This window comes from Leptodactylus fuscus, chromosome 1 (genome assembly GCF_031893055.1).
Source record: "Leptodactylus fuscus isolate aLepFus1 chromosome 1, aLepFus1.hap2, whole genome shotgun sequence".
Taxonomy (NCBI): domain Eukaryota; kingdom Metazoa; phylum Chordata; class Amphibia; order Anura; family Leptodactylidae; genus Leptodactylus; species Leptodactylus fuscus.
In genome coordinates, this window is record NC_134265.1 from 135,944,591 (window position 1) to 135,968,600 (window position 24,010).

The window sequence follows — 24,010 nt, forward strand, 5'->3', positions numbered from 1 at the left end:
GCAAACAAGATAAGATTAGTACATACAGGAAAATATCCTAAGTATAGTTAATGACTACAGCCTGAATATCATCTACACGTGTGTTTGCATGTAAAGCGTATCCTCCTATCGCTCGCTGTTCGTGCACCAAGGCACTTGTTACTAACTGCTGATTCACAAGGAAGTTTTCCTTTGGGTGTGTTAGTTCCAAGTTTTAAACAGGTGTAACAAGTGCAGGAGTGATACTGAAGAGTCAACACCACCCTCCTCATTTGAGACCATGGACAGCATAATTACTTTTTAATGATGGGTTATAGGCAAGTCTCAGTTACTCCCAATAAACATTTATTAGCCAAAACCCTTCCCTCAAAGTTTCTGGAAAGAGGCCAGTAAATATAGCCGCACTATCCACTCCTATATAGATGCAGAAGAACTTGTGATGTCCCGAGAGCGAGTAAAAATGTAAACCAAAACATAAGTAAAGTTGCTCAAACAATAGGGAAACCTGCTCTACTACTGTTCAGCCCATGTAGTTGCTAGGGGCAAGGGTGGACAGAATCTAAACGGAAGAGAACTGAATATGATGTAACATATTGTTATGCATTTTATGCAAATTAAGTTGGACGCATTCTAGCTTCACAATCTTTAGCTAAAGATTAAGACACTCACAATACTGTCTTTATGGTAAATGATTTTGATACTAAAATAATATTTTGTTAATTATGTAATACTAATACTGTCAGGTGGGCATGTTGCTGAGCTGGAAAACAAAGTCCAGGAAACACCCACTTGACCTTAGAGAGTCTCTACATAACATAGGAACTGAAACTCACAGTATTAATTGCTCAGGGCTAGAGAAAAAAATTCCTGTGCCAGAATCAGTGAATCAGCACCTATTAGAGGATGTGCAGTTGGCGGCGGTGGTAAAAGTCCTCTTTAAAGTCACCATTCCTATAAAAACAACAACAAAAATATAATCCAAGAATACATCAGAAATTGTTTATTTATAATGTGACAAAGATAACTGCCATAATAAATACTGTACGTCACATCTCAATAAGGGCCACATGTGGTAGAAAAGCTTTCAGCTGATCTTGGGCATCTGCTGTTTCACAGATGGGGTTTCCTTGTAAACGCAAGACTGATAGTTGTGGACAGCTACAAAGAGGTTGGAGGTTCAAAATGTTGTCAATTTCTAAGAACGATAACTAAGGAAAAGCAAGATTACATTTTTGACAACTACACGCAAAAATGAATGGTACAATTTATCAATAACTGGATTTCTGTACTTACTGTGGTCCAATGGTGCTGTGTCCTCCTATGATATTAATGAGAAAACTGGATTTTTGTACTCACCGTAAAATCAATAATAATAACACATTTTATTTCTATAGCACCAACATATTCCGCAGCGCTGTACAAGTTGTAGGATTCAAGTACAGACAGAAAGATACATTACAAAGAAATAGTCACTTCACACAATCCTTTTCTCGTTAAATTAATTGGTGGACACAGTAGCATGGGTATAGTCTGGCCACTAGGAGCCTGACACTAGGAATACCAAAAAAATGTTGGCACCAATATATTCTGAGTACAAGAGAACCCAAAGACAACAATCCAGAAATAGGAGACAAAGAATAAGGCGGGATCTGTGTCCTCCAATCAATTCAACAAGAAAGGGATTTTACAATAAGTACAAAAATCCAGTTTTATCGTTCATATCATTAGAGGACACAACTCCATGGGATGTTGAAAAGCAGTCCCTGAAGGTGGGAAGAGAAGTTACCGTGCCTGGGATTCTGGACTAGAAAGTAGAAGCCAAGCATGGTCCTCAAATGGGCATGGCAAGCCAAAAGACACAAGCACAACTGGTAGCAAGCTAAATGTGCAGCAGCGACCACCAGGATGACCCACAAGGAGTGGGAGCCTGAACTAGGGCCATCGAGTTGTCTCAGATCACAAACTCCTGACATCAGCTCTACATGTATGTCGGATGGCAGAAAGGTTAGTGTATTGTATGTAAATTAAGAATACTATAAAATTGCAGCAAACGTTAGCATTTTCTATGCCTCACAGGTAGGCAGAGACCATGTACCATGGAAATAGCTGCCACCCCTTTCCCAAGGTAAAAGTCCAAGGAAAAACAGACAATAATTAAGAAAAGAAGAATTAAAAACTGAAAATAAAATCTAATTTTTAATTTAAAAGGATACTATTAAACTGCAACGATAGCTCCGTGAGCTTTGGTAAATTCCATACTCCTTCTAGACGTGAAATTTCATTATTGTCCACTTCAAGCACCTTAATGAAGTAAGAATAAATGACAATCACTGCAAACAAGGAAACAGACTCAAAATGGCAATAATTTAGAAGTTCAATGCAGATGTGACATAAAAAACAATGCAAAAGATAAGGGGTGCATTTGGTTTAATTTTATATCCACAAATATTGCTACTGATTCTAACATGGAAAGTACTGATGCTTTCTACATTACATCCTTGTGCAATTTGGTCACCGAGAGAAGAGTTCTAGGACTGTAATGGAGGGTTACATGTATATTTGTACAAGGACTTCCATACTATAGACTGTGTCCAACTATCTGCATAGACATAGATCAGCAAATTAAGAGCACATATCAGTACATGGTGAAATAAAATTGCTGTAATTGTGGTCTGAGAACAATATAAAACATAGGCGGCTGCTTATTAAGTATTTAATAGAAGAATTGCAACCTGACGGAGTATTTGCCTAGGCTAAGTTCACATGCCAGTTTTGAAGCAAAGACTGCAGCAAGAAAAAAACTGCAATAAAAACAGTTTTCAAGCAAATGCACATAGCTTAAAGCACATTTATTTTGCTATTCAAACTGCATTAGCCAGTTTTTTTAATTAGTGGTTATTGCATTAAAACCAAACTGACACCACACAATAACCTTATAAAATGGTGAATGTGAAAATGATCTTTAGAATATAGATGTTCAAATAGGCCATCAATTAAAAGGCCTGTGGGGGGGTCTAACACCTGGGACTCCCATGGATCAGATTGATGAAGCAGCAGCAGGAATATCTGCATGCCTCGGCTGCTTTAAAGCCATGTGATGTCAACTGCAGCTCAGTCTTGTGAAGGGGATGAGATGCAATACCAAGCACAACCACTATACAAATGTACGGCGTTGTGCTTGTCGGGTACTGAAGAGGCTGCAACACTCACCTGAACGCTGCAATCTCTTCAGATAGCTGATTGGCTGCGGACCCCGCTGATCATTAATTGATGACCTGTCCCAAGGACAGATTATCAATTATAATTAAGTCCCGGAAAACCCCCAAAAGTCCCAAAAACTGAGATATAACCACACTAGAAGAAAATAGCAAAAGCTCAGTGTTAATGTATTATGCATTACCCTTTAGTTACTGTACTATGCAAACCTCAGTCTACAAATTTAAACAACCTCATGTTTTTCCACTACTGAGCGCCTTCTTAAAAGTTACATTAAGCTCTGACAATGATTATATTGTGAATGTACAAAGAACTGAAATCGTTTGATGAGGTTTTTTCACTTCCGGGGGTTTGTGAACAATTAAACCTGGCTATAAATGAAATAAAGTAAATAAATAAAAAATCTACTGTGACAGATTCCTTCCTGAACAGGCAGAGCAACCTGGCTTATATGTAAAAACAAGTTAAGGCTAGGTCCACATCTGCGTTCGGGCTTCCACTTGTGGGCCCCCTGAATAAAAACTTAATCCACTTAAAGCGGCTACCCGCGGAAACCCGCAAACTATAATGGAGTTCACCTGGTTTCCGCCCAAAAAGGGCAAAAAACGCTGCTTGCATATTGCTTGGCTAACACAATAGCCACCAGTCAGTGTTCTCAAACCAAGACTCGGTGGAACCTGGTTAGGGGTTCTCCAGAAGACATCTAAAGGAAGAGATGTCTGTAAAGGTTGAGGTAGTTCTACGGGTACCCTGTAGGACAACATTTTTCAAAGGGTTCATCTGTGGTAAAATGTTGCAGTTATATCTAAAACTATAGATCTTCCACTAAATATATATAACCAAGTGTTTTTTTTACATTCTGCAGAAATGTTCCATCATAGTATAAAACAATAGACACATACCTCAATATTTTGTAACATGGATAAATCACTGGGAAGAGTAGGAAGCTTATTATTCGAAAGACACATATGACTAACCAATACCAAATGGTCTAGGTGATACAGTCGTGTAAGATGCTGAGAAGAGAAGGAAATATTTTACATTATGATGACAATAAATTAGCTTTCTAGGTGTGCAGTGACATGTACATGACTGTACATATTACCTTATCTAAAAGAATAATCACATTTGTTTCCGCATATTCCATCTTTAAAATAGCATTTTCCATCTGGAACTTGCTGCGCAAGTCATCATAGTAACCGGAACGCATTGGGTCTACAACCTGTCATGAAATAAAGAACAGAAGTTAATAGTACAATTAATATACTTCCTCCAAAAGGTGGAACAATTGTTTGACCTGGTTATGTAATCGACCATTACTTCCTATCAAAATATTGTAAAAGCTTTCTGGTTGGGTCTCCTCCTTCTCATCAACAATGACATCTTCAGTTGAATCCTTAAGCCCTTCCCGACATCCGCCGTACTAGTACGGTGGATGCCGGGTGTTTAAACATGGAACTGGGCGGCCGCCATAGGTGCCGGGTGTCTATTGTTTTACACAGTAGACACCCAGCCCCACCCAGGTCGGTGCCCGCACCAATTGAGGGCATTAACCCCATTTTCCCAGCGGCACATGCTGGCATGCTCTGGGGGGAAGGGGGATCACGTTGTCATGGCAGTGGGAAGCCTTGTGAAGGCTCCCCAGCCTGTCATTCAATTGTTTCTATTGCAGGCTACTTTAAAAAGTTTAAATAATTATATATATTCAAGTGTATAAGCTGAATTTTTCAGCACAGTTTTTGGCCTATACTCGAGTCAAGCAAAAAAAAAAAAGAAAAGAAAAGGTTATTTTACATATTAAATTTTTTTTTTTTGGGGGGGGAGGGGGGGTTATGACCAGCCGCAATAGTAATGAATCTCCCATAAAATAGTGAAGAAAAAAAAAAAAAGCTTTAAAAAATATAATAAAAAAATAAAGTAAATAAAAGTTCTAAATCACTCCTTTCCCTAGAATACATATAAAAGTAGAAAATGACTGTGAAACACATACACATTAGGTATCCCTGTGTCTACTGAATATAGGGTATCTGCAGTGCTCCTGTTCCGTCGGGAAGGGGTTAATAGGAGCACTGCAGATACCCTATATTCAGCCAGGATGAATTCCAAGTGGTGGTGGTGGGGAAACAGTCCTCAAGCTCAGGGAAGGGGCAGACAGACAATCAAAACACCCCCTCCCCTTTCCCAGCACCCAGCATCTACTGCACCCAAAAACTCCGACCATTTTAATTTTTGAAATTTTCCAGTAGCTGCTGCATTTCGCCCCTTGGCTTATACTGAAGTCAATAAGTTTTCCCAGTTTTTGTGGTAAAATTAGGGGCCTCGGCTTATATTCGGGTCGGCTTATACGGTATATAAAATAAAAAATAATAAAAATTCAAATCACCCCTTTCCCTAGAACACATATAAAAGTACTTAAATACTGTGAAACACCTACATCTCATCTGCAGCATGCATCTTAACCAAATTGCATCTTAACCGAAGTGCAGATTTACCAAAGTGCACTTATACATGGCACAGGGCACGGAACAGGCTAACCATGGCAGAACACCAGGTAAATTTCAACCTAAAACAACAAGTTTTACCACATGGTATGCTATAGCTGCACTGTCTCTTACTATCTTAGCCATTGTCTTCCTGCAGACCTCTCCTCCATCTCTACCACCAGTACACACCATCCATGTCAGTCCCTCTCTTCTTCCCTCTCCCATGTACAGCTCTCACACACTTTTCACACTCTGTAATCACCCCTTTACTTCTTTTAGCAGTGACACCAAACATAAGCACCCACATAAATCCCTGAACCACCTTCTGTCTCCTCCTAGCTGCTGGGGACATCTCTCCTAACCCCGGCCCTCCTTCCTTCACTAACTCTTCTCCCTGCACACATAGAAGGCCTACAAACCTCATCAATATTTACCGTGTTCCTTCCCCTCATCTCTCCCCTGTCTCTTTTAACTGCTCTCTCTGGAACGCCCGCTCAGTGTGTAACAAACTAGAATACATTAATGACTTATTCCTTAGTAAATCCCTCAGCCTGCTCGTCCTTACTGAGACTTGGATCCAGCAGTCAGATGCGGCTTCCCCTTCTGCTTTGTCTCATGGTGGCCTACAATTCTCACATACCTCTAGGCCTGATAATAGGCAGGGTGGTGGGGTAGGATTACTTCTGTCACCGCAGTGCATTTTTCAGTCCATTGCCCCGGTCCCCTCACTCACATTCTCCTCATTTGAAGTCCATGCTATCAGACTTTTCCGGCCACTCTCCTTACGTGTAGCCGTGATCTACCGCCCACCTGGCTCACCCTACCAATTTTTGGAAACTTTGCTTCTTGGCTTCCCCACTTTTTATCCAGTGACATTCCTACCCTCATCATGGGTGACTTTAACATCCCTATTGCCCCCCCTCACTCCCCGGCTGCCTCACAGTTTCTCTCATTAACCACTTCTCTTGGTCTCTCACAATGTTCTTCTTCCGCCACACATATAGATGGTAACACGATTGGTCTAGTCTTCCATCGACTCCTCACAGTCTCTAAATTTTCTAACTCTTCTCTGCCGCTCTCTGACCACAACCTTCTATCTCTCACCATCAGTGCTCTCTCCCCTTCACAAGACGCCCCTACCCATCACACATATAGGAACTTGCGTACTATTGACACCCAGCACCTCTCAGATACTCTGCAGTCCTCTCTGTCCCCCATCTCTTCAATCTCCTGTCCCAATCTGGCCATCAGTCACTATAATGAAACCCTCAAACATGCATTGGATGAGGTTGCTCCCCCCTCCACTCGTAAAGTCCCACATAGGAGGCAGCAACCCTGGCACACGCCACAGACACGATTTCTCCAGCGATGCTCTAGGTGTGCCGAACGTCTCTGGAGAAAATCACGCTCACCTGCAGATTTCCTCCACTTCAAGTTTATGCTTAAAACATATAGCTCTGCCCTTTACCTCACCAAACAAGACTATTTCACCGCCCTCATCTCTTCTCTCTCCAGCAACCCTAAAAGGCTTTTTGAAACCTTTCACTCCTTACTCACACCCAAGGTACAGACGCCATTCACAGACCTTAGTGCTGATGACCTGGCCATGTATTTCCATGATAAAATTGATAAGATCCGTCTGGAAATTACTTCCCAAGCCCCAGGTGGCATTGATCCCACCACCTACGATAGTACTGATCCCCTCACCAGCCGCACTTCAGACTGTCCATTCTCATCTTTTGAACCTGTTACAGAAGGGGAAGTCTCCCAGCTACTTTCTTCATCTCACCCCACAACCTGCAGTAGTGACCCCTTCCCCTCACACCTTCTCCAATCTCTGTCCCCTGCTGTCACTACTTACCTTACTAAAATATTTAACCTCTTTCTCTCTCTTCTGGAATCTTCCCATCCTCCTTCAAGCATGCTGTTATAACCCCGCTACTGAAAAAACCCTCCGTGGACCCATCCTGTGCTGCTAACTATCGACCCGTCTCTAACCTCCCCTTCATCTCTAAACTTTTGGAACGCCTGGTTTATTCTCGGTTAATCCGTTATCTCTCTGCTAACTCTCTGCTTGACCCCTTACAATCTGGTTTCCGCGCTCTGCACTCTACTGAAACAGCTCTCACAAAAGTCTCTAATGATCTACTAAAGGCTAAATCCAATGGTGACTTCTCTCTTCTTATTCTTCTGGACCTCTCTGCAGCTTTTGACACTGTTGACCATCAACTTCTCCTCACTATGCTCCGCTCAGTCGGCCTCAATGACACTGCGCTCTCCTGGTTCTCCTCCTATCTCTCAGACCGCACTTTCAGTGTATCATTCGCGGGCTCTGTTTCCTCCCCTCTTTCCCTTGCTGTTGGGGTTCCTCAGGGCTCGGTCCTCGGCCCCCTGCTCTTTTCTCTCTACACAGCCCCCATTGGACAAACCATCGCCAGATTTGGCTTCAGGTATCATCTTTATGCTGATGACACCCAATTATACACATCTTCCCGTGACATCACCCCTGCACTCATACAGAACACCAGTGACTGTCTCTCTGCTGTCTCTAATATCATGTCCTCGCTCTATCTGAAACTAAATCTCTCTAAGACTGAACTACTACTGTTTCCACCATCTAACAGATCTGTCCCTGATATATCCATTGCAGTCTCAGGCCTTACTATAACTCCTAGGCAGCATGCCCGCTGCCTCGGGGTCATATTTGACGCAGACCTTTCCTTCACCCCTCATATTGAATCACTCGCACGTTCATGTCACCTCCACCTCAAAAACATCTCCAGAATACGCCCTTTCCTTACCAGAGATACACTAAAGACACTTATTGTCTCTCTGATTTATTCTCGCCTTGACTACTGTAACTCCTTACTAATCGGTCTTCCCCTCACTAAACTCTCCCCTCTACAATCTATTCTGAATGCAGCGGCCAGGCTCATCTATCAGGCTAGACGCTACAGCGATGCCTCTGGTCTGTGCCAGTCACTACATTGGCTGCCTATTCATTATAGAATAAAATATAAAGTTATTACTCTCATCCACAAGGCTTTCCATAATGCCGCACCTCCCTACATTTCTTCCCTCATCTCTGTCTACCGCCCAACCCGTGTTCTCCGCTCACTCAATGATCTAACCCTTACATCCTCTATTATCAGAACCTCCCACGCTCGTATACAAGACTTCTCCCGAGCTGCACCACTTCTCTGGAATGCTCTACCCCGGACAATAAGATTAACTCCCAACTTCTACAGTTTCAAACGCAAACTAAAGACGCATCTTTTCAGACAAGCCTATCACAATTCCTAATGCACAAAATTGTCTGAACACTGTATAAGCAATGCCGCCCCTGCTACCTCTTGTGTCACCCCTTCTACCTCATAGATTGTAAGCTCTTTTGAGCAGGGCCCTCAGTCCCATTGTGTGAAATGACGTTCTTTGTTATGTATGTCTGTATCTGAACCCTATAAATTGTACAGTGCTGCGGAATATGTTGGCGCTATATAAATAAAATGTATTATTATTATTACACATTAGTTATCTCTGTGTCTGAAAACACCCGCTCTACAAATCTATAAAAATAGTTTTCCTATACGGTAAATGCTGTAGCAGGAAAAAAAAAGTCAAAAGCTATGTTTTTTCACTGTTTTGCCTTTGATAAAAATGTGAATAAAAATTTATCAAAGCAAAAGCGATCCGAAAAATGGTATAATTAAAAAGTACAGCTGGCCCCGCAAAAAAGATATCCAATACATAGAAGTATAAAAAAGCTACAGGTGTCAGAAGATGGTGACTTTTACAAAAAGAAAAAATGTTGGCACAGTTTTGGATTTTTATTAAGGGGTTAAAATGTAAATAAAACCATATAAAATTTGGTATCCTCGGAATCGTACCGAAACATAGAATACAGGTGACATGTCATTTTTGCTGCACAGTGAACACCGTAAAAATGAATCCCGTAAGAAAGTCGCACAAATGCACTATTTCTTCAAAGCCACCCTATTCTGATTTTTTTTTCCAGCCTCCCAGTACATTGTATAGAATAATTAATGCTAGCAACATGAAGAAAAATTTGTCCCGCAAACATTAAGACCTCATATGGTTCTGAGAGTGAAAAAATAAAAAAGTTATGGGGTTTGGAAGGGGAGTCAAAAACGAAAATCAAAAAATGCCGTCGGCAGGAAGGGGTTAAACTACTGCTTCAATATAATCATACAAATGTTAAGTTACTGTATTCTATGAGCAAACAATTTTAGTAATCCAGGCGAGCAATGCCACAATGCCTGGCTAGCCTTGCCATGTATCACTGTGTTTCCTCAGGCCATTTTCCTCCACCATGTGAAGAACATATCTATCTGATTTGAACAAATATTAACAACTTTTTCATGCCTTATATGTCAGAACACTGGCGTGAAGAGGCCATTCCTGAAGAAGATGGAGGCGGCGCTGGAGAGTTCTCTGGCAGCATTGTGGATGCCCCCAGTGCTGTTTGAGCGCTGGGGCCCACCCCCAGTGCTGCGAGAGAACTCATTTGCATACCGAAGAAAACCGGGATTTCTACCGAACGGCGGTGCCGAGAAGACATCTAAAGGTAGGAGAAGAATAGCCTTTCTTAAGGCTATTACTACGTGTTAGTCACAAAAAATTGCGTTTTAATGATAGGATCCCTTTAACAGTACTCACAAGCTTCTACTAGTAGGTTCATTTGGACTGAACACATCCAAACCAGAACTGCTATTATCGTACTCTGGGGTCTCTTCAGACCACAGAGTATAATGAGCATTGTCCCACAGTAGGTGAGGAAACATAAAAATCAAGGTTCCTCACCTTCCCTGGGCTCTGCCATGGGTCTTTTATCTTCTTCAGACCTCCTAAATGATGTGGCACATTGTTGCATAGACACAAGTGTCACAATACCACGTGAAGATGAGGTCTCAACAGTCCCTGACATCATTTAGGAGGCCAATCATAATCAATGCCCAATTAATCACCCAGCCCTACGACAAGTTCTCTGTAATGGACTGAATAATACATTTTGGATTAGGGTAAAGTTCTACCAGGTCAAGGCCTACTTTACAAAGTGTTGGAATTATATCAGTGAAATCTGCTTTGTTTTTGTTTTTTTTTCTTTCCAAGCATTAAAATAATACAACCAAAAGTAACAATAATAAAAAATATTGCGTAATAGAAACACAGACATTTTGCCTATCACACAACACAGAATGGAATATACCTTGAGTGTATCGAAGTAACAGAGAGATTCTTTCTCATAAAGCAATGGATCCAGGGCACGCATTAACAGAATTATGGTCAGTAGGCACCCTAGACACAAAAAGAAAGAGCTGATGAATAGAATGACAGATTAAGGCTGGGTTCACACCAGTGCTAGAACTCCATTTGGGCTTTCTGTCCCCAAACTCGCTTAAAAAATGCAGAGATAAAAGCACTGCAGGCAGCACTTTTCTCTCTGTATTTTTTGCCCTTTTCGAGTGGAAACCCAAAGGACCCCATTATACTCTATGAGGTTTGTGGTTAACCGCTTTTTTATGCAGATTAGGTTTCCGTTTGGGGGGGTCTCTGAACATAAACTCGAAAGCAGATGTGAACCTAGTGTAAGACAGTGATAAACAGAATTCATATAACATTTTTACAAAACAGTTCATGTCTCCATTTTGGAAGAAAAAAATATAAGTACGGTATACTAAAAAAAGGTATACAAACAAGATGCCATAGAAAGGATGTCTATTTCACATAGACTTCAATGATAATAACGGCAATGATGACCATTTTTTCTGTAGTACATAGTATACCACTCTTTTCTGTCCAGCAAAAAAAATGGACAGACATGTATAGTTACATAGTAGATGAGGTTGGATGAAGACACCGGTCCATCAAGTCCAACCTATGAACCTACAGTATTGATCCAGGGAAGACAAAAAAATAACCATGATGCTTATGTCAATTGCCCCATTAGGGGAAAAAAATCCCTTCCTAATTCAAATCCAGAAATCAGTTTAAAAAAAACAAACTAAAAAAACATTGATTAACATTGACCATTGAGCTAACAGGCTAAATGGTTCCAGAACCACGTCAGCTGCCCCAGACTGAACAGGACAATTCCACATTTTGGTGCTGTCTTGCTGTTCTGAGCAGTCGGTAGTGATCTGTGTCCTTAGGACAGAGATAGAGGTTGAATACAATAGTGGAGAAGGAAGCTATTAGCTCCGTGCTCCATTATTCTGTCTTCAGCTGATCCTGTCTGCAGTAGGAGACACAATGAGCCGCAGACACCATTACAGCCGGAGTCTGCAGCTCCATGCGAACAGTGTTAGAGTATTCTTTGTTTTTTGTGTGCGGTGGATGAGTGGGCAGGGGACCTTATGAGGAGGATAATTATGGGAACATTATGTGTGTGGGGGGGCCCCAACTTACAAAAAGTTTAAACAAGTTCCCCTAATGTATTAAAATGGTCCTGTATGCCACATTTATGACAGTATCTAGACATAACAACATTGTTAGTAGAGATGAGCGAACACTAAAATGTTCGAGGTTCGAAATTCGATTCGAACAGCCGCTCAATGTTCGTGTGTTCGAACGGGTTTCGAACCCCATTATAGTCTATGGGGAACAGATACTCGTTAAGGGGGAAACCCAAATCCGTGTCTGGAGGGTCACCAAGTCCACTATGACACCCCAGGAAATGATGCCAACACCTCTGGAATGACACTGGGACAGCAGGGGAAGCATGTCTGGGGGCATCTAACACACCAAAGACCCTCTATTACCCCAACATCACAGCCTAACAACTACACACTTTACACACTCAATACCACCTCTCTGACAGTAGGAAAACACCTTGAAACATGTGTATTTGGCACTTGCAGTGAGGAGAGCTTGTCACCAGCAGTGAATTTGGCCCTTGTAGTAAGTTGAGGTTGGCACCAACATTTGTTTTGAAAATCAGGGTGGATTGAGCCTCTAACCAGCAGAGTTTGGGCAAATTCATGGTGGAGGGAGCCTCTAAAAACCCCAGTTTGGACCAATTCATGGTGGAGGGAGACTCTAAAAACCCCAGTTTGGACCAATTCATGGTGGAGGGAGCCTCTAAAAACCCCAGTTTGGACCAATTCATGGTGGAGGGAGCCTCTAACCAGCCCAGTTTGGGCAAATTCATGGTGGAGGGAGCCTCTAACCAGCCCAGTTTGGACCAATTAATGGTGGAGGGAGCCTCTAACCAGCCCAGTTTGGACCAATTAATGGTGGAGGGAGCCTCTAACCACCCCAGTTTGGACCAATTCATGGTGGAGGGAGCCTCTAACCAGCCCAGTTTGGACCAATTCATGGTGGAGGGAGCCTCTAAAAAACCCAGTTTGGACCAATTCATGGTGGAGGGAGCCTCTAAACAGCCCAGTTTGGGCAAATTCATGGTGGAGGGAGCCTCTAACCACCCCAGTTTGGACCAATTCATGGTGGAGGGAGCCTCTAAACAGCCAAGTTTGGACCAATTCATGGTGAAGGGAGCCTCTAAAAACCCGTTTGGACCAATTCATGGTGGAGGGAGCCTCTAACCAGCCCAGTTTGGGCAAATTCATGGTGGAGGGAGCCTCTAAACAGCCCAGTTTGGGCAAATTCATGGTGGAGGGAGCCTCTAACCAGCCCAGTTTGGACCAATTCATGGTGGAGGGAGCCTCTAACCAGCCCAGTTTGGGCAAATTCATGGTGGAGGGAGCCTCTAAACAGCCCAGTTTGGGCAAATTCATGGTGGAGGGAGCCTCTAACCAGCCCAGTTTGGACCAATTAATGGTGGAGGGAGCCTCTAAACAGCAAAGTTTTGGGAAATTCATGGTGGAGGGAGCCTCTAACCAGCCCAGTTTGGACCAATTAATGGTGGAGGGAGCCTCTAAACAGCCAAGTTTGGACCAATTCATGGTGGAGGGAGCCTCTAACCAGCCCAATTTGGACCAATTAATGGTGGAGGGAGCCTCTAAACAGCCAAGTTTTGGGAAATTCATGGTGGAGGGAGCCTCTAACCAGCCCAGTGTGGGCAAATTCATGGTGGAGGGAGCCTCTAACCAGCCCAGTTTGGGCAAATTCATGGTGGAGGGAGCCTCTAAACAGCCCAGTTTGGACCAATTAATGGTGGAGGGAGCCTCAAAACAGCCAAGTTTGGACCAATTCATGGTGGAGGGAGCCTCTAACCAGCCCAATTTGGACCAATTAATGGTGGAGGGAGCCTCTAAACAGCCAAGTTTTGGGAAATTCATGGTGGAGGGAGCCTCTAACCAGCCCAGTGTGGGCAAATTCATGGTGGAGGGAGCCTCTAACCATCCCAGTTTGGGCAAATTCATGGTGGAGGGAGCCTCTAAACAGCCCAGTTTGGGCAAATTCATGGTGGAGGGAGCCTCTAACCAGCCCAGTTTGGACCAATTCATGGTGGAGGGAGCCTCTAACCAGCCCAGTTTGGACCAATTCATGGTGGAGGGAGCCTCTAACCAGCCCAGTTTGGACCAATTCATGGTGGAGGGAGCCTCTAACCAGCCCAGTTTGGACCAATTCATGGTGGAGGGAGCCTCTAAACAGCCCAGTTTGGGCAAATTCATGGTGGAGGGAGCCTCTAAAAAACCCAGTTTGGACCAATTCATGGTGGAGGGAGCCTCTAATTAGCCCAGTTTGGACCAATTAATTGTGGAGGGAGCCTCTAACCAGCCCAGTTTGGACCAATTAATGGTGGAGGGAGCCTCTAACCACCCCAGTTTGGACCAATTAATGGTGGAGGGAGCCTCTAACCACCCCAGTTTGGACCAATTCATGGTGGAGGGAGCCTCTAACCAGCCCAGTTTGGACCAATTCATGGTGGAGGGAGCCTCTAAAAAACCCAGTTTGGACCAATTCATGGTGGAGGGAGCCTCTAAACAGCCCAGTTTGGGCAAATTCATGGTGGAGGGAGCCTCTAACCACCCCAGTTTGGACCAATTCATGGTGGAGGGAGCCTCTAAACAGCCAAGTTTGGACCAATTCATGGTGAAGGGAGCCTCTAAAAACCCGTTTGGACCAATTCATGGTGGAGGGAGCCTCTAACCAGCCCAGTTTGGGCAAATTCATGGTGGAGGGAGCCTCTAAACAGCCCAGTTTGGGCAAATTCATGGTGGAGGGAGCCTCTAACCAGCCCAGTTTGGACCAATTCATGGTGGAGGGAGCCTCTAACCAGCCCAGTTTGGACCAATTCATGGTGGAGGGAGCCTCTAACCAGCCCAGTTTGGACCAATTCATGGTGGAGGGAGCCTCTAACCAGCCCAGTTTGGACCAATTCATGGTGGAGGGAGCCTCTAAACAGCCCAGTTTGGGCAAATTCATGGTGGAGGGAGCCTCTAAAAAACCCAGTTTGGACCAATTCATGGTGGAGGGAGCCTCTAATTAGCCCAGTTTGGACCAATTAATTGTGGAGGGAGCCTCTAACCAGCCCAGTTTGGACCAATTAATGGTGGAGGGAGCCTCTAACCACCCCAGTTTGGACCAATTAATGGTGGAGGGAGCCTCTAACCACCCCAGTTTGGGCAAATTCATGGTGGAGGGAGCCTCTAACCAGCCCAGTTTGGACCAATTAATGGTGGAGGGAGCCTCTAAACAGCCAAGTTTTGGGAAATTCATGGTGGAGGGAGCCTCTAACCAGCCCAGTTTGGACCAATTCATGGTGGAGGGAGCCTCTAAACAGCCCAGTTTGGGCAAATTCATGGTGGAGGGAGCCTCTAAACAGCCCAGTTTGGGCAAATTCATGGTGGAGGGAGCCTCTAACCAGCCCAGTTTGGACCAATTAATGGTGGAGGGAGCCTCTAAACAGCCAAGTTTTGGGAAATTCATGGTGGAGGGAGCCTCTAACCAGCCCAGTTTGGACCAATTAATGGTGGAGGGAGCCTCTAACCACCCCAGTTTGGACCAATTCATGGTGGAGGGAGCCTCTAAACAGCCAAGTTTGGACCAATTCATGGTGGAGGGAGCCTCTAAAAACCCCAGTTTGGACCAATTCATGGTGGAGGGAGCCTCTAACCAGCCCAGTTTGGGCAAATTCATGGTGGAGGGAGCCTCTAAAAAACCCAGTTTGGACCAATTCATGGTGGAGGGAGCCTCTAATTAGCCCAGTTTGGACCAATTAATTGTGGAGGGAGCCTCTAACCAGCCCAGTTTGGACCAATTAATGGTGGAGGGAGCCTCTAACCACCCCAGTTTGGACCAATTAATGGTGGAGGGAGCCTCTAACCTGCCCAGTTTGGACCAATTAATGGTGGAGGGAGCCTCTAACCACCCCAGTTTGGACCAATTCATGGCGGAGGGAGCCTCTAACCAGCCCAGTTTGGACCAATTCATGGTGGAGGGAGCCTCTAATTAGCCCAGTTTGGACCAATTAATTGTGGAGGGAGCCTCTAACCAGCCCAGTTTGGACCAATTAATGGTGGAGGGAGCCTCTAACCACCCCAGTTTGGGCAAATTCATGGTGGAGGGAGCCTCTAACCAGCCCAGTTTGGACCAATTAATGGTGGAGGGAGCCTCTAAACAGCCAAGTTTTGGGAAATTCATGGTGGAGGGAGCCTCTAACCAGCCCAGTTTGGACCAATTCATGGTGGAGGGAGCCTCTAAAAACCCCAGTTTGGACCAATTCATGGTGGAGGGAGCCTCTAAACAGCCCAGTTTGGGCAAATTCATGGTGGAGGGAGCCTCTAACCAGCAGAGTTGGTGGAAATCAGGGTGGAGGGAGCCTCTAACCAGCAGAGTTGGGGGAAATCAGGGTGGAGGGAGCCTAGTATTAGCAGAATTGTGCAACGCTTATGGTGGATGAGTATGAGGATGCGGAGGAATTGGAGAGGTTGAGTACAGACATGGAGTTTCATGTTGGGGTGCTTTACACAGGTGGGCACAAAAATGACGGCTCTACCCAGTGGTGGTTCATTTTTATCAAAGTGAGCCGGTCGGCACTCTCAGCTGACAGACGGGTGCGCTTGTCAGTGATGATGCCACCGGCTGCACTGAACACCCTCTCAGATAGGACGCTGGCGGCAGGACAGGACAGCACCTCCAAGGCATATAGGGCAAGTTCAAGCCACAGGTCCAACTTCGACACCCAATACGTGTAGGGCGCAGAGGGGTCGGAGAGGACAGGGCTGTGGTCGGAAAGGTATTCCCGCAACATGCGCCTATACTTCTCACGCCTGGTGACACTAGGACCCTCCGTGGCGGCACTTTGGCGAGGGGGTGCCATCAAGGTGTCCCAGACCTTAGACAGTGTGCCCCTCGTTTGTGTGGACCGGTGAGAACTTGGTTGCCTACTGGAGGAACTGCCCTCCCTGCCGCCAACGTCACATGCTGGAAACATCTCCATCATATTCTGCACCAATTGCCTGTGGCAAGCATTGATGCGATTGGCCCTCCCCTCTACCGGAATAAAAGACGAGATGTTGTTTTTATACCGGGGGTCAAGGATAGCAAAGATCCAGTACTGGTTGTCCTCCATGATTTTGACAATACGCTTGTCGGTTGTAAAGCACCCCAACATGAACTCAGCCATGTCTGCCACAGTGTTAGTTGGCATGACTCCTCTGGCCCCACCGGAAAGTTCAATCTCCATTTCCTCCTCATCCTCCATGTCTACCCATCCGCGCTGCAACAATGGGACGATTCGAAGTTGCCCGGAAGCCTCCTGTATCACCATCACATCATCGGACAACTCTTCTTCCTCCTCCTCCTCCTCCATTAAACGCAGTGAAGCGGACAGATGTGTGGACCTACTCTCCAGCTGTGACGGATCGGATGCTATCCCTAACTCCTCTGTGTGATCTGAGTTATCCCTGATGTCAATCAGGGATTCTCTCAGAACACACAAGAGCGGGATTGTAAGGCTCACCATCGCATCCTCAGAGCTCACCCTCCTTGTGGACTCCTCAAAGACCCGTAGGATGTCACAAAGGTCTCTCATCCATGGCCACTCATGGATGTGAAACTGAGGCAGCTGACTTTGTGGCACCCTAGGGTTTTGTAGCTGGTATTCCATCAAAGGTCTCTGCTGCTCAACCACTCTATTCAACATCTGAAACGTTGAGTTCCAGCGTGTGGGGACGTCGCACAAAAGCCGGTGTTGTGGCACATGCAGGCGTTGCTGGAGAGATTTTAAGCTAGCAGCGGCTACTGTCGACTTGCGAAAGTGGGCGCACATGCGCCGCACTTTCACCAGTAGCTCTGGAACATTGGGGTAGCTCTTTAGGAAACGTTGCACCACTAGGTTGAAGACGTGGGCCAGGCATGGAACATGTTGGAGTCCGGCAAGCTCCAGAGCTGCTACCAGGTTCCGGCCGTTATCACAAACGACCATGCCTGGGCCCAGGTGCAGCGGCTCAAACCATATTGCCGTCTCATCGAGGAGGGCATCCCTCACCTCGGAGGCAGTGTGCTGTCTGTCCCCCAAGCTGATCAGCTTCAGCACAGCCTGCTGACGTCTACCAACGCCAGTGCTGCAACGTTTCCAACTCGTAGCTGGGGTCAATCTAACAGCGGAGGAGGAGGCGGTGGCGGAGGAGGAGGCGGTGGCGGAGGAGGAGGCGGTAGAGGAGGAGGAGGAGGGGGGTGTTCTTCTCGTGTCCCTGCCAGGAATGTTAGGCGGGGAGACGAGGTACACCGGGCCAGTTTGGGAAGCAGTCCCAGCCTCAACTACATTCACCCAGTGTGCCGTCAGTGAAATGTAGCGTCCCTGTCCGCATGCACTTGTCCACGCGTCGGTGGTCAAGTGGACCTTTGTGCAAAGCGCGGAACTAAGGGCCCGCCTGATGTTGAGTGACACGTGCTGGTGCAAGGCGGGGACGGCACACCGGGAGAAGTAGTGACGGCTAGGGACGGCATAGCGAGGTGCCGCAGTTGCCATCAGGTCCAGGAAGGCGGGAGTTTCAACAAGCCGGAACGCCAACATCTCCTGGGCCAGCAGTTTAGCGATGTTGGCGTTCAAGGCTTGCGCGTGTGGGTGGTTAGCAGTGTATTTCTGCCGCCGCTCCAATGTCTGAGAGATGGTGGGTTGTTGTAAAGAAACGCCTGATGGTGCCTTTGATGGTGCAGGAGAAGGAGATAAGACAGGACCAGGGGAGGATGAGGTAGAAGTCAACAAAGTGGCGGAGGCAGATGAAGTGGTGTCCTGGCTCGTCCTCTGGAGTGCATCGCCAGCACAGTCAGCAGTGGCAGTGGCAGAGGCAGAGGCAGAGGCAGTGGCAGTGGCGTGAACGGCAGGCGGCCTTTGTCCTGCCGTTGCTGCCTGCCACTGATTCCAGTGCTTGGATTCCAAATGACGGCGCATTGAAGTGGTGGACAGGTTGCTCTTCTCAGAGCCCCTAATCAATTTCGAGAGGCAAATTGTGCAGACAACACTATATCTGTCCTCGGCGCATTCCTTGAAAAAACTCCACACCTTCGAGAAACGTGCCCTCGAGGTGGGAGTTTTTCGGGGCTGGGTACGAACTGGAACATCTTGGGAGATTCCGGGTGTGGCCTGGCTTCGCCTAAGCTGCTGACCTCTGCCTCTGCCTCTAGCTACCCTTTTTGGTGCTGCACCTGCCTCAACATCCACACTACTTTCCCCGCTTGACATCCCCCCTGTCCAGGTCGGGTCAGTGTCCTCATCATCCACCACTTCCTCTTCCAACTCCTGTCTCATCTCCTCCTCCCGCACAATGCGCCGGTCAACTGGATGCCCTGACGGCAACTGCGTCACATCATCGTCGATGAGGGTGGGTTGCTGGTCATCCACCACCAAATCGAACGGAGATGGAGGAGACTCTAGTGTTTGAGCATCTGGACACAGATGCTCCTCTGTTAGGTTCGTGGAATCGTGACGTGGAGAGGCAGGTTGAGGGACAATGAAAGGAGCGGAGAACAGCTCTGGGGAGCAGGGACAGTTTGGGTTATTGTTCTGTAAAGCTTCGGAATTTTGGGAGGAAGGAAGACAAGACTGTTGGGTAATAGGAGGAGAGGAGGCAGAGTCTGACTGGCTGCTGGACAATGTGCTGTAAGCGTTCTCTGACAGCCATTGCAAGACCTGTTCCTGGTTCTCGGGCCTACTAAGGTTTGTACCCTGCAGTTTAGTTAATGTGGCAAGCAACCCTGGCACTGTGGAGTGGCGCAATGCTTGCTGCCCCACAGGAGTAGGCACGGGACGCCCTGTGGCTTCACTGCTACCTTGCTCCCCAGAACCATTCCCCCGACCTCGCCCACGGCCTCGTCCACGTCCCTTTCCGGGAGCCTTGCGCATTTTGAATTCCTAGTTAGAAATTGGCACTGTATACCAGTAGTAAAAATTGTGGGTGCACGTAACCCCAATATATTCTTTGAATTCCCAGTCAGAAACTGGCACTATATGGCAGTAGCAAGAAATGAGGGTATTTGTATTCCCAATATACTCTTTGAATTCCCAGTCAGACAATGGCACTGTATACCAGTAGTAAAAATTGTGGGTGCACGTAACCCCAATATATTCTTTGAATTACCAGTCAGAAACTGGCACTATATGGCAGTAGCAAGAAATGAGGGTATTTATAACCCCAATATATTCTTTGAATTCCCAGTCAGACAATGGCACTGTATACCAGTAGTAAAAATTGTGGGTGCACGTAACCCCAATATATTCTTTGAATTCCCAGTCAGAAACTGGCACTATATGGCAGTAGCAAGAAATGAGGGTATTTGTATTCCCAATATACTCTTTGAATTCCCAGTCAGACAATGGCACTGTATACCAGTAGTAAAAATTGTGGGTGCACGTAACCCCAATATATTCTTTGAATTACCAGTCAGAAACTGGCACTATATGGCAGTAGCAAGAAATGAGGGTATTTATAACCCCAATATATTCTTTGAATTCCCAGTCAGACAATGGCACTGTATACCAGTAGTAAAAATTGTGGGTGCACGTAACCCCAATATATTCTTTGAATTCCCAGTCAGAAACTGGCACTATATGGCAGTAGCAAGAAATGAGGGTATTTGTATTCCCAATATACTCTTTGAATTCCCAGTCAGACAATGGCACTGTATACCAGTAGTAAAAATTGTGGGTGCACGTAACCCCAATATATTCTTTGAATTACCAGTCAGAAACTGGCACTATATGGCAGTAGCAAGAAATGAGGGTATTTATAACCCCAATATATTCTTTGAATTCCCAGTCAGACAATGGCACTGTATACCAGTAGTAAAAATTGTGGGTGCACGTAACCCCAATATATTCTTTGAATTCCCAGTCAGAAACTGGCACTATATGGCAGTAGCAAGAAATGAGGGTATTTGTATTCCCAATATACTCTTTGAATTCCCAGTCAGACAATGGCACTGTATACCAGTAGTAAAAATTGTGGGTGCACGTAACCCCAATATATTCTTTGAATTACCAGTCAGAAACTGGCACTATATGGCAGTAGCAAGAAATGAGGGTATTTATAACCCCAATATATTCTTTGAATTCCCAGTCAGACAATGGCACTGTATACCAGTAGTAAAAATTGTGGGTGCACGTAACCCCAATATATTCTTTGAATTCCCAGTCAGAAACTGGCACTATATGGCAGTAGCAAGAAATGAGGGTATTTGTATTCCCAATATACTCTTTGAATTCCCAGTCAGACAATGGCACTGTATACCAGTAGTAAAAATTGTGGGTGCACGTAACCCCAATATATTCTTTGAATTACCAGTCAGAAACTGGCACTATATGGCAGTAGCAAGAAATGAGGGTATTTATAACCCCAATATATTCTTTGAATTCCCAGTCAGACAATGGCACTGTATACCAGTAGTAAAAATTGTGGGTGCACGTAACCCCAATATATTCTTTGAATTCCCAGTCAGAAACTGGCACTATATGGCAGTAGCAAGAAATGAGGGTATTTGTATTCCCAATATACTCTTTGAATTCCCAGTCAGACAATGGCACTGTATACCAGTAGTAAAAATTGTGGGTGCACGTAACCCCAATATATTATTTGAATTCCCAGTCAGAAACTGGCACTATATGGCAGTAGCAAGAAATGAGGGTATTTGTATTCCCAATATACTCTTTGAATTCCCAGTCAGACAATGGCACTGTATACCAGTAGTAAAAATTGTGGGTGCACGTAACCCCAATATATTCTTTGAATTACCAGTCAGAAACTGGCACTATATGGCAGTAGCAAGAAATGAGGGTATTTATAACCCCAATATATTCTTTGAATTCCCAGTCAGACAATGGCACTGTATACCAGTAGTAAAAATTGTGGGTGCACGTAACCCCAATATATTCTTTGAATTCCCAGTCAGAAACTGGCACTATATGGCAGTAGCAAGAAATGAGGGTATTTGTATTCCCAATATACTCTTTGAATTCCCAGTCAGACAATGGCACTGTATACCAGTAGTAAAAATTGTGGGTGCACGTAACCCCAATATATTCTTTGAATTACCAGTCAGAAACTGGCACTATATGGCAGTAGCAAGAAATGAGGGTATTTATAACCCCAATATATTCTTTGAATTCCCAGTCAGACAATGGCACTGTATACCAGTAGTAAAAATTGTGGGTGCACGTAACCCCAATATATTCTTTGAATTCCCAGTCAGAAACTGGCACTATATGGCAGTAGCAAGAAATGAGGGTATTTGTATTCCCAATATACTCTTTGAATTCCCAGTCAGACAATGGCACTGTATACCAGTAGTAAAAATTGTGGGTGCACGTAACCCCAATATATTCTTTGAATTACCAGTCAGAAACTGGCACTATATGGCAGTAGCAAGAAATGAGGGTATTTATAACCCCAATATATTCTTTGAATTCCCAGTCAGACAATGGCACTGTATACCAGTAGTAAAAATTGTGGGTGCACGTAACCCCAATATATTCTTTGAATTCCCAGTCAGAAACTGGCACTATATGGCAGTAGCAAGAAATGAGGGTATTTGTATTCCCAATATACTCTTTGAATTCCCAGTCAGACAATGGCACTGTATACCAGTAGTAAAAATTGTGGGTGCACGTAACCCCAATATATTCTTTGAATTACCAGTCAGAAACTGGCACTATATGGCAGTAGCAAGAAATGAGGGTATTTATAACCCCAATATATTCTTTGAATTCCCAGTCAGACAATGGCACTGTATACCAGTAGTAAAAATTGTGGGTGCACGTAACCCCAATATATTCTTTGAATTCCCAGTCAGAAACTGGCACTATATGGCAGTAGCAAGAAATGAGGGTATTTGTATTCCCAATATACTCTTTGAATTCCCAGTCAGACAATGGCACTGTATACCAGTAGTAAAAATTGTGGGTGCACGTAACCCCAATATATTCTTTGAATTACCAGTCAGAAACTGGCACTATATGGCAGTAGCAAGAAATGAGGGTATTTATAACCCCAATATATTCTTTGAATTCCCAGTCAGACAATGGCACTGTATACCAGTAGTAAAAATTGTGGGTGCACGTAACCCCAATATATTCTTTGAATTCCCAGTCAGAAACTGGCACTATATGGCAGTAGCAAGAAATGAGGGTATTTGTATTCCCAATATACTCTTTGAATTCCCAGTCAGACAATGGCACTGTATACCAGTAGTAAAAATTGTGGGTGCACGTAACCCCAATATATTCTTTGAATTACCAGTCAGAAACTGGCACTATATGGCAGTAGCAAGAAATGAGGGTATTTATAACCCCAATATATTCTTTGAATTCCCAGTCAGACAATGGCACTGTATACCAGTAGTAAAAATTGTGGGTGCACGTAACCCCAATATATTCTTTGAATTCCCAGTCAGAAACTGGCACTATATGGCAGTAGCAAGAAATGAGGGTATTTGTATTCCCAATATACTCTTTGAATTCCCAGTCAGACAATGGCACTGTATACCAGTAGTAAAAATTGTGGGTGCACGTAACCCCAATATATTCTTTGAATTACCAGTCAGAAACTGGCACTATATGGCAGTAGCAAGAAATGAGGGTATTTGTATTCCCAATATATTCTTTGAATTCCCAGTCAGACAATGGCACTGTATACCAGTAGTAAAAATTGTGGGTGCACGTAACCCCAATATATTCTTTGAATTCCCAGTCAGAAACTGGCACTATATGGCAGTAGCAAGAAATGAGGGTATTTGTATTCCCAATATACTCTTTGAATTCCCAGTCAGACAATGGCACTGTATACCAGTAGTAAAAATTGTGGGTGCACGTAACCCCAATATATTCTTTGAATTACCAGTCAGAAACTGGCACTATATGGCAGTAGCAAGAAATGAGGGTATTTGTATTCCCAATATATTCTTTGAATTCC

The 24,010-nt window shown here is 44.8% G+C and overlaps 1 protein-coding gene across 2 annotated transcripts in view; it reads right to left on the bottom strand.

Annotated features, from left to right (window-relative positions):
* Positions 1–964: 964 nt before the first annotated feature.
* Positions 965–24,010, bottom strand: part of RABGGTA (Rab geranylgeranyltransferase subunit alpha) — a 65,875-nt gene continuing 42,829 nt past the window's right edge. For both annotated transcript variants that reach the window (XM_075276992.1, XM_075277002.1), the window contains exons 13-17: positions 10,906–10,994; positions 4,301–4,417; positions 4,098–4,211; positions 2,193–2,280; positions 965–1,174 (exon numbers count right to left, since the gene is read on the bottom strand). In XM_075276992.1, coding sequence (XP_075133093.1) covers positions 1,026–1,174; positions 2,193–2,280; positions 4,098–4,211; positions 4,301–4,417; positions 10,906–10,994 — 557 coding nt within the window. In that variant the 3' untranslated portion in view covers positions 965–1,025. The remainder of the gene's footprint in view (positions 1,175–2,192; positions 2,281–4,097; positions 4,212–4,300; positions 4,418–10,905; positions 10,995–24,010) is intronic.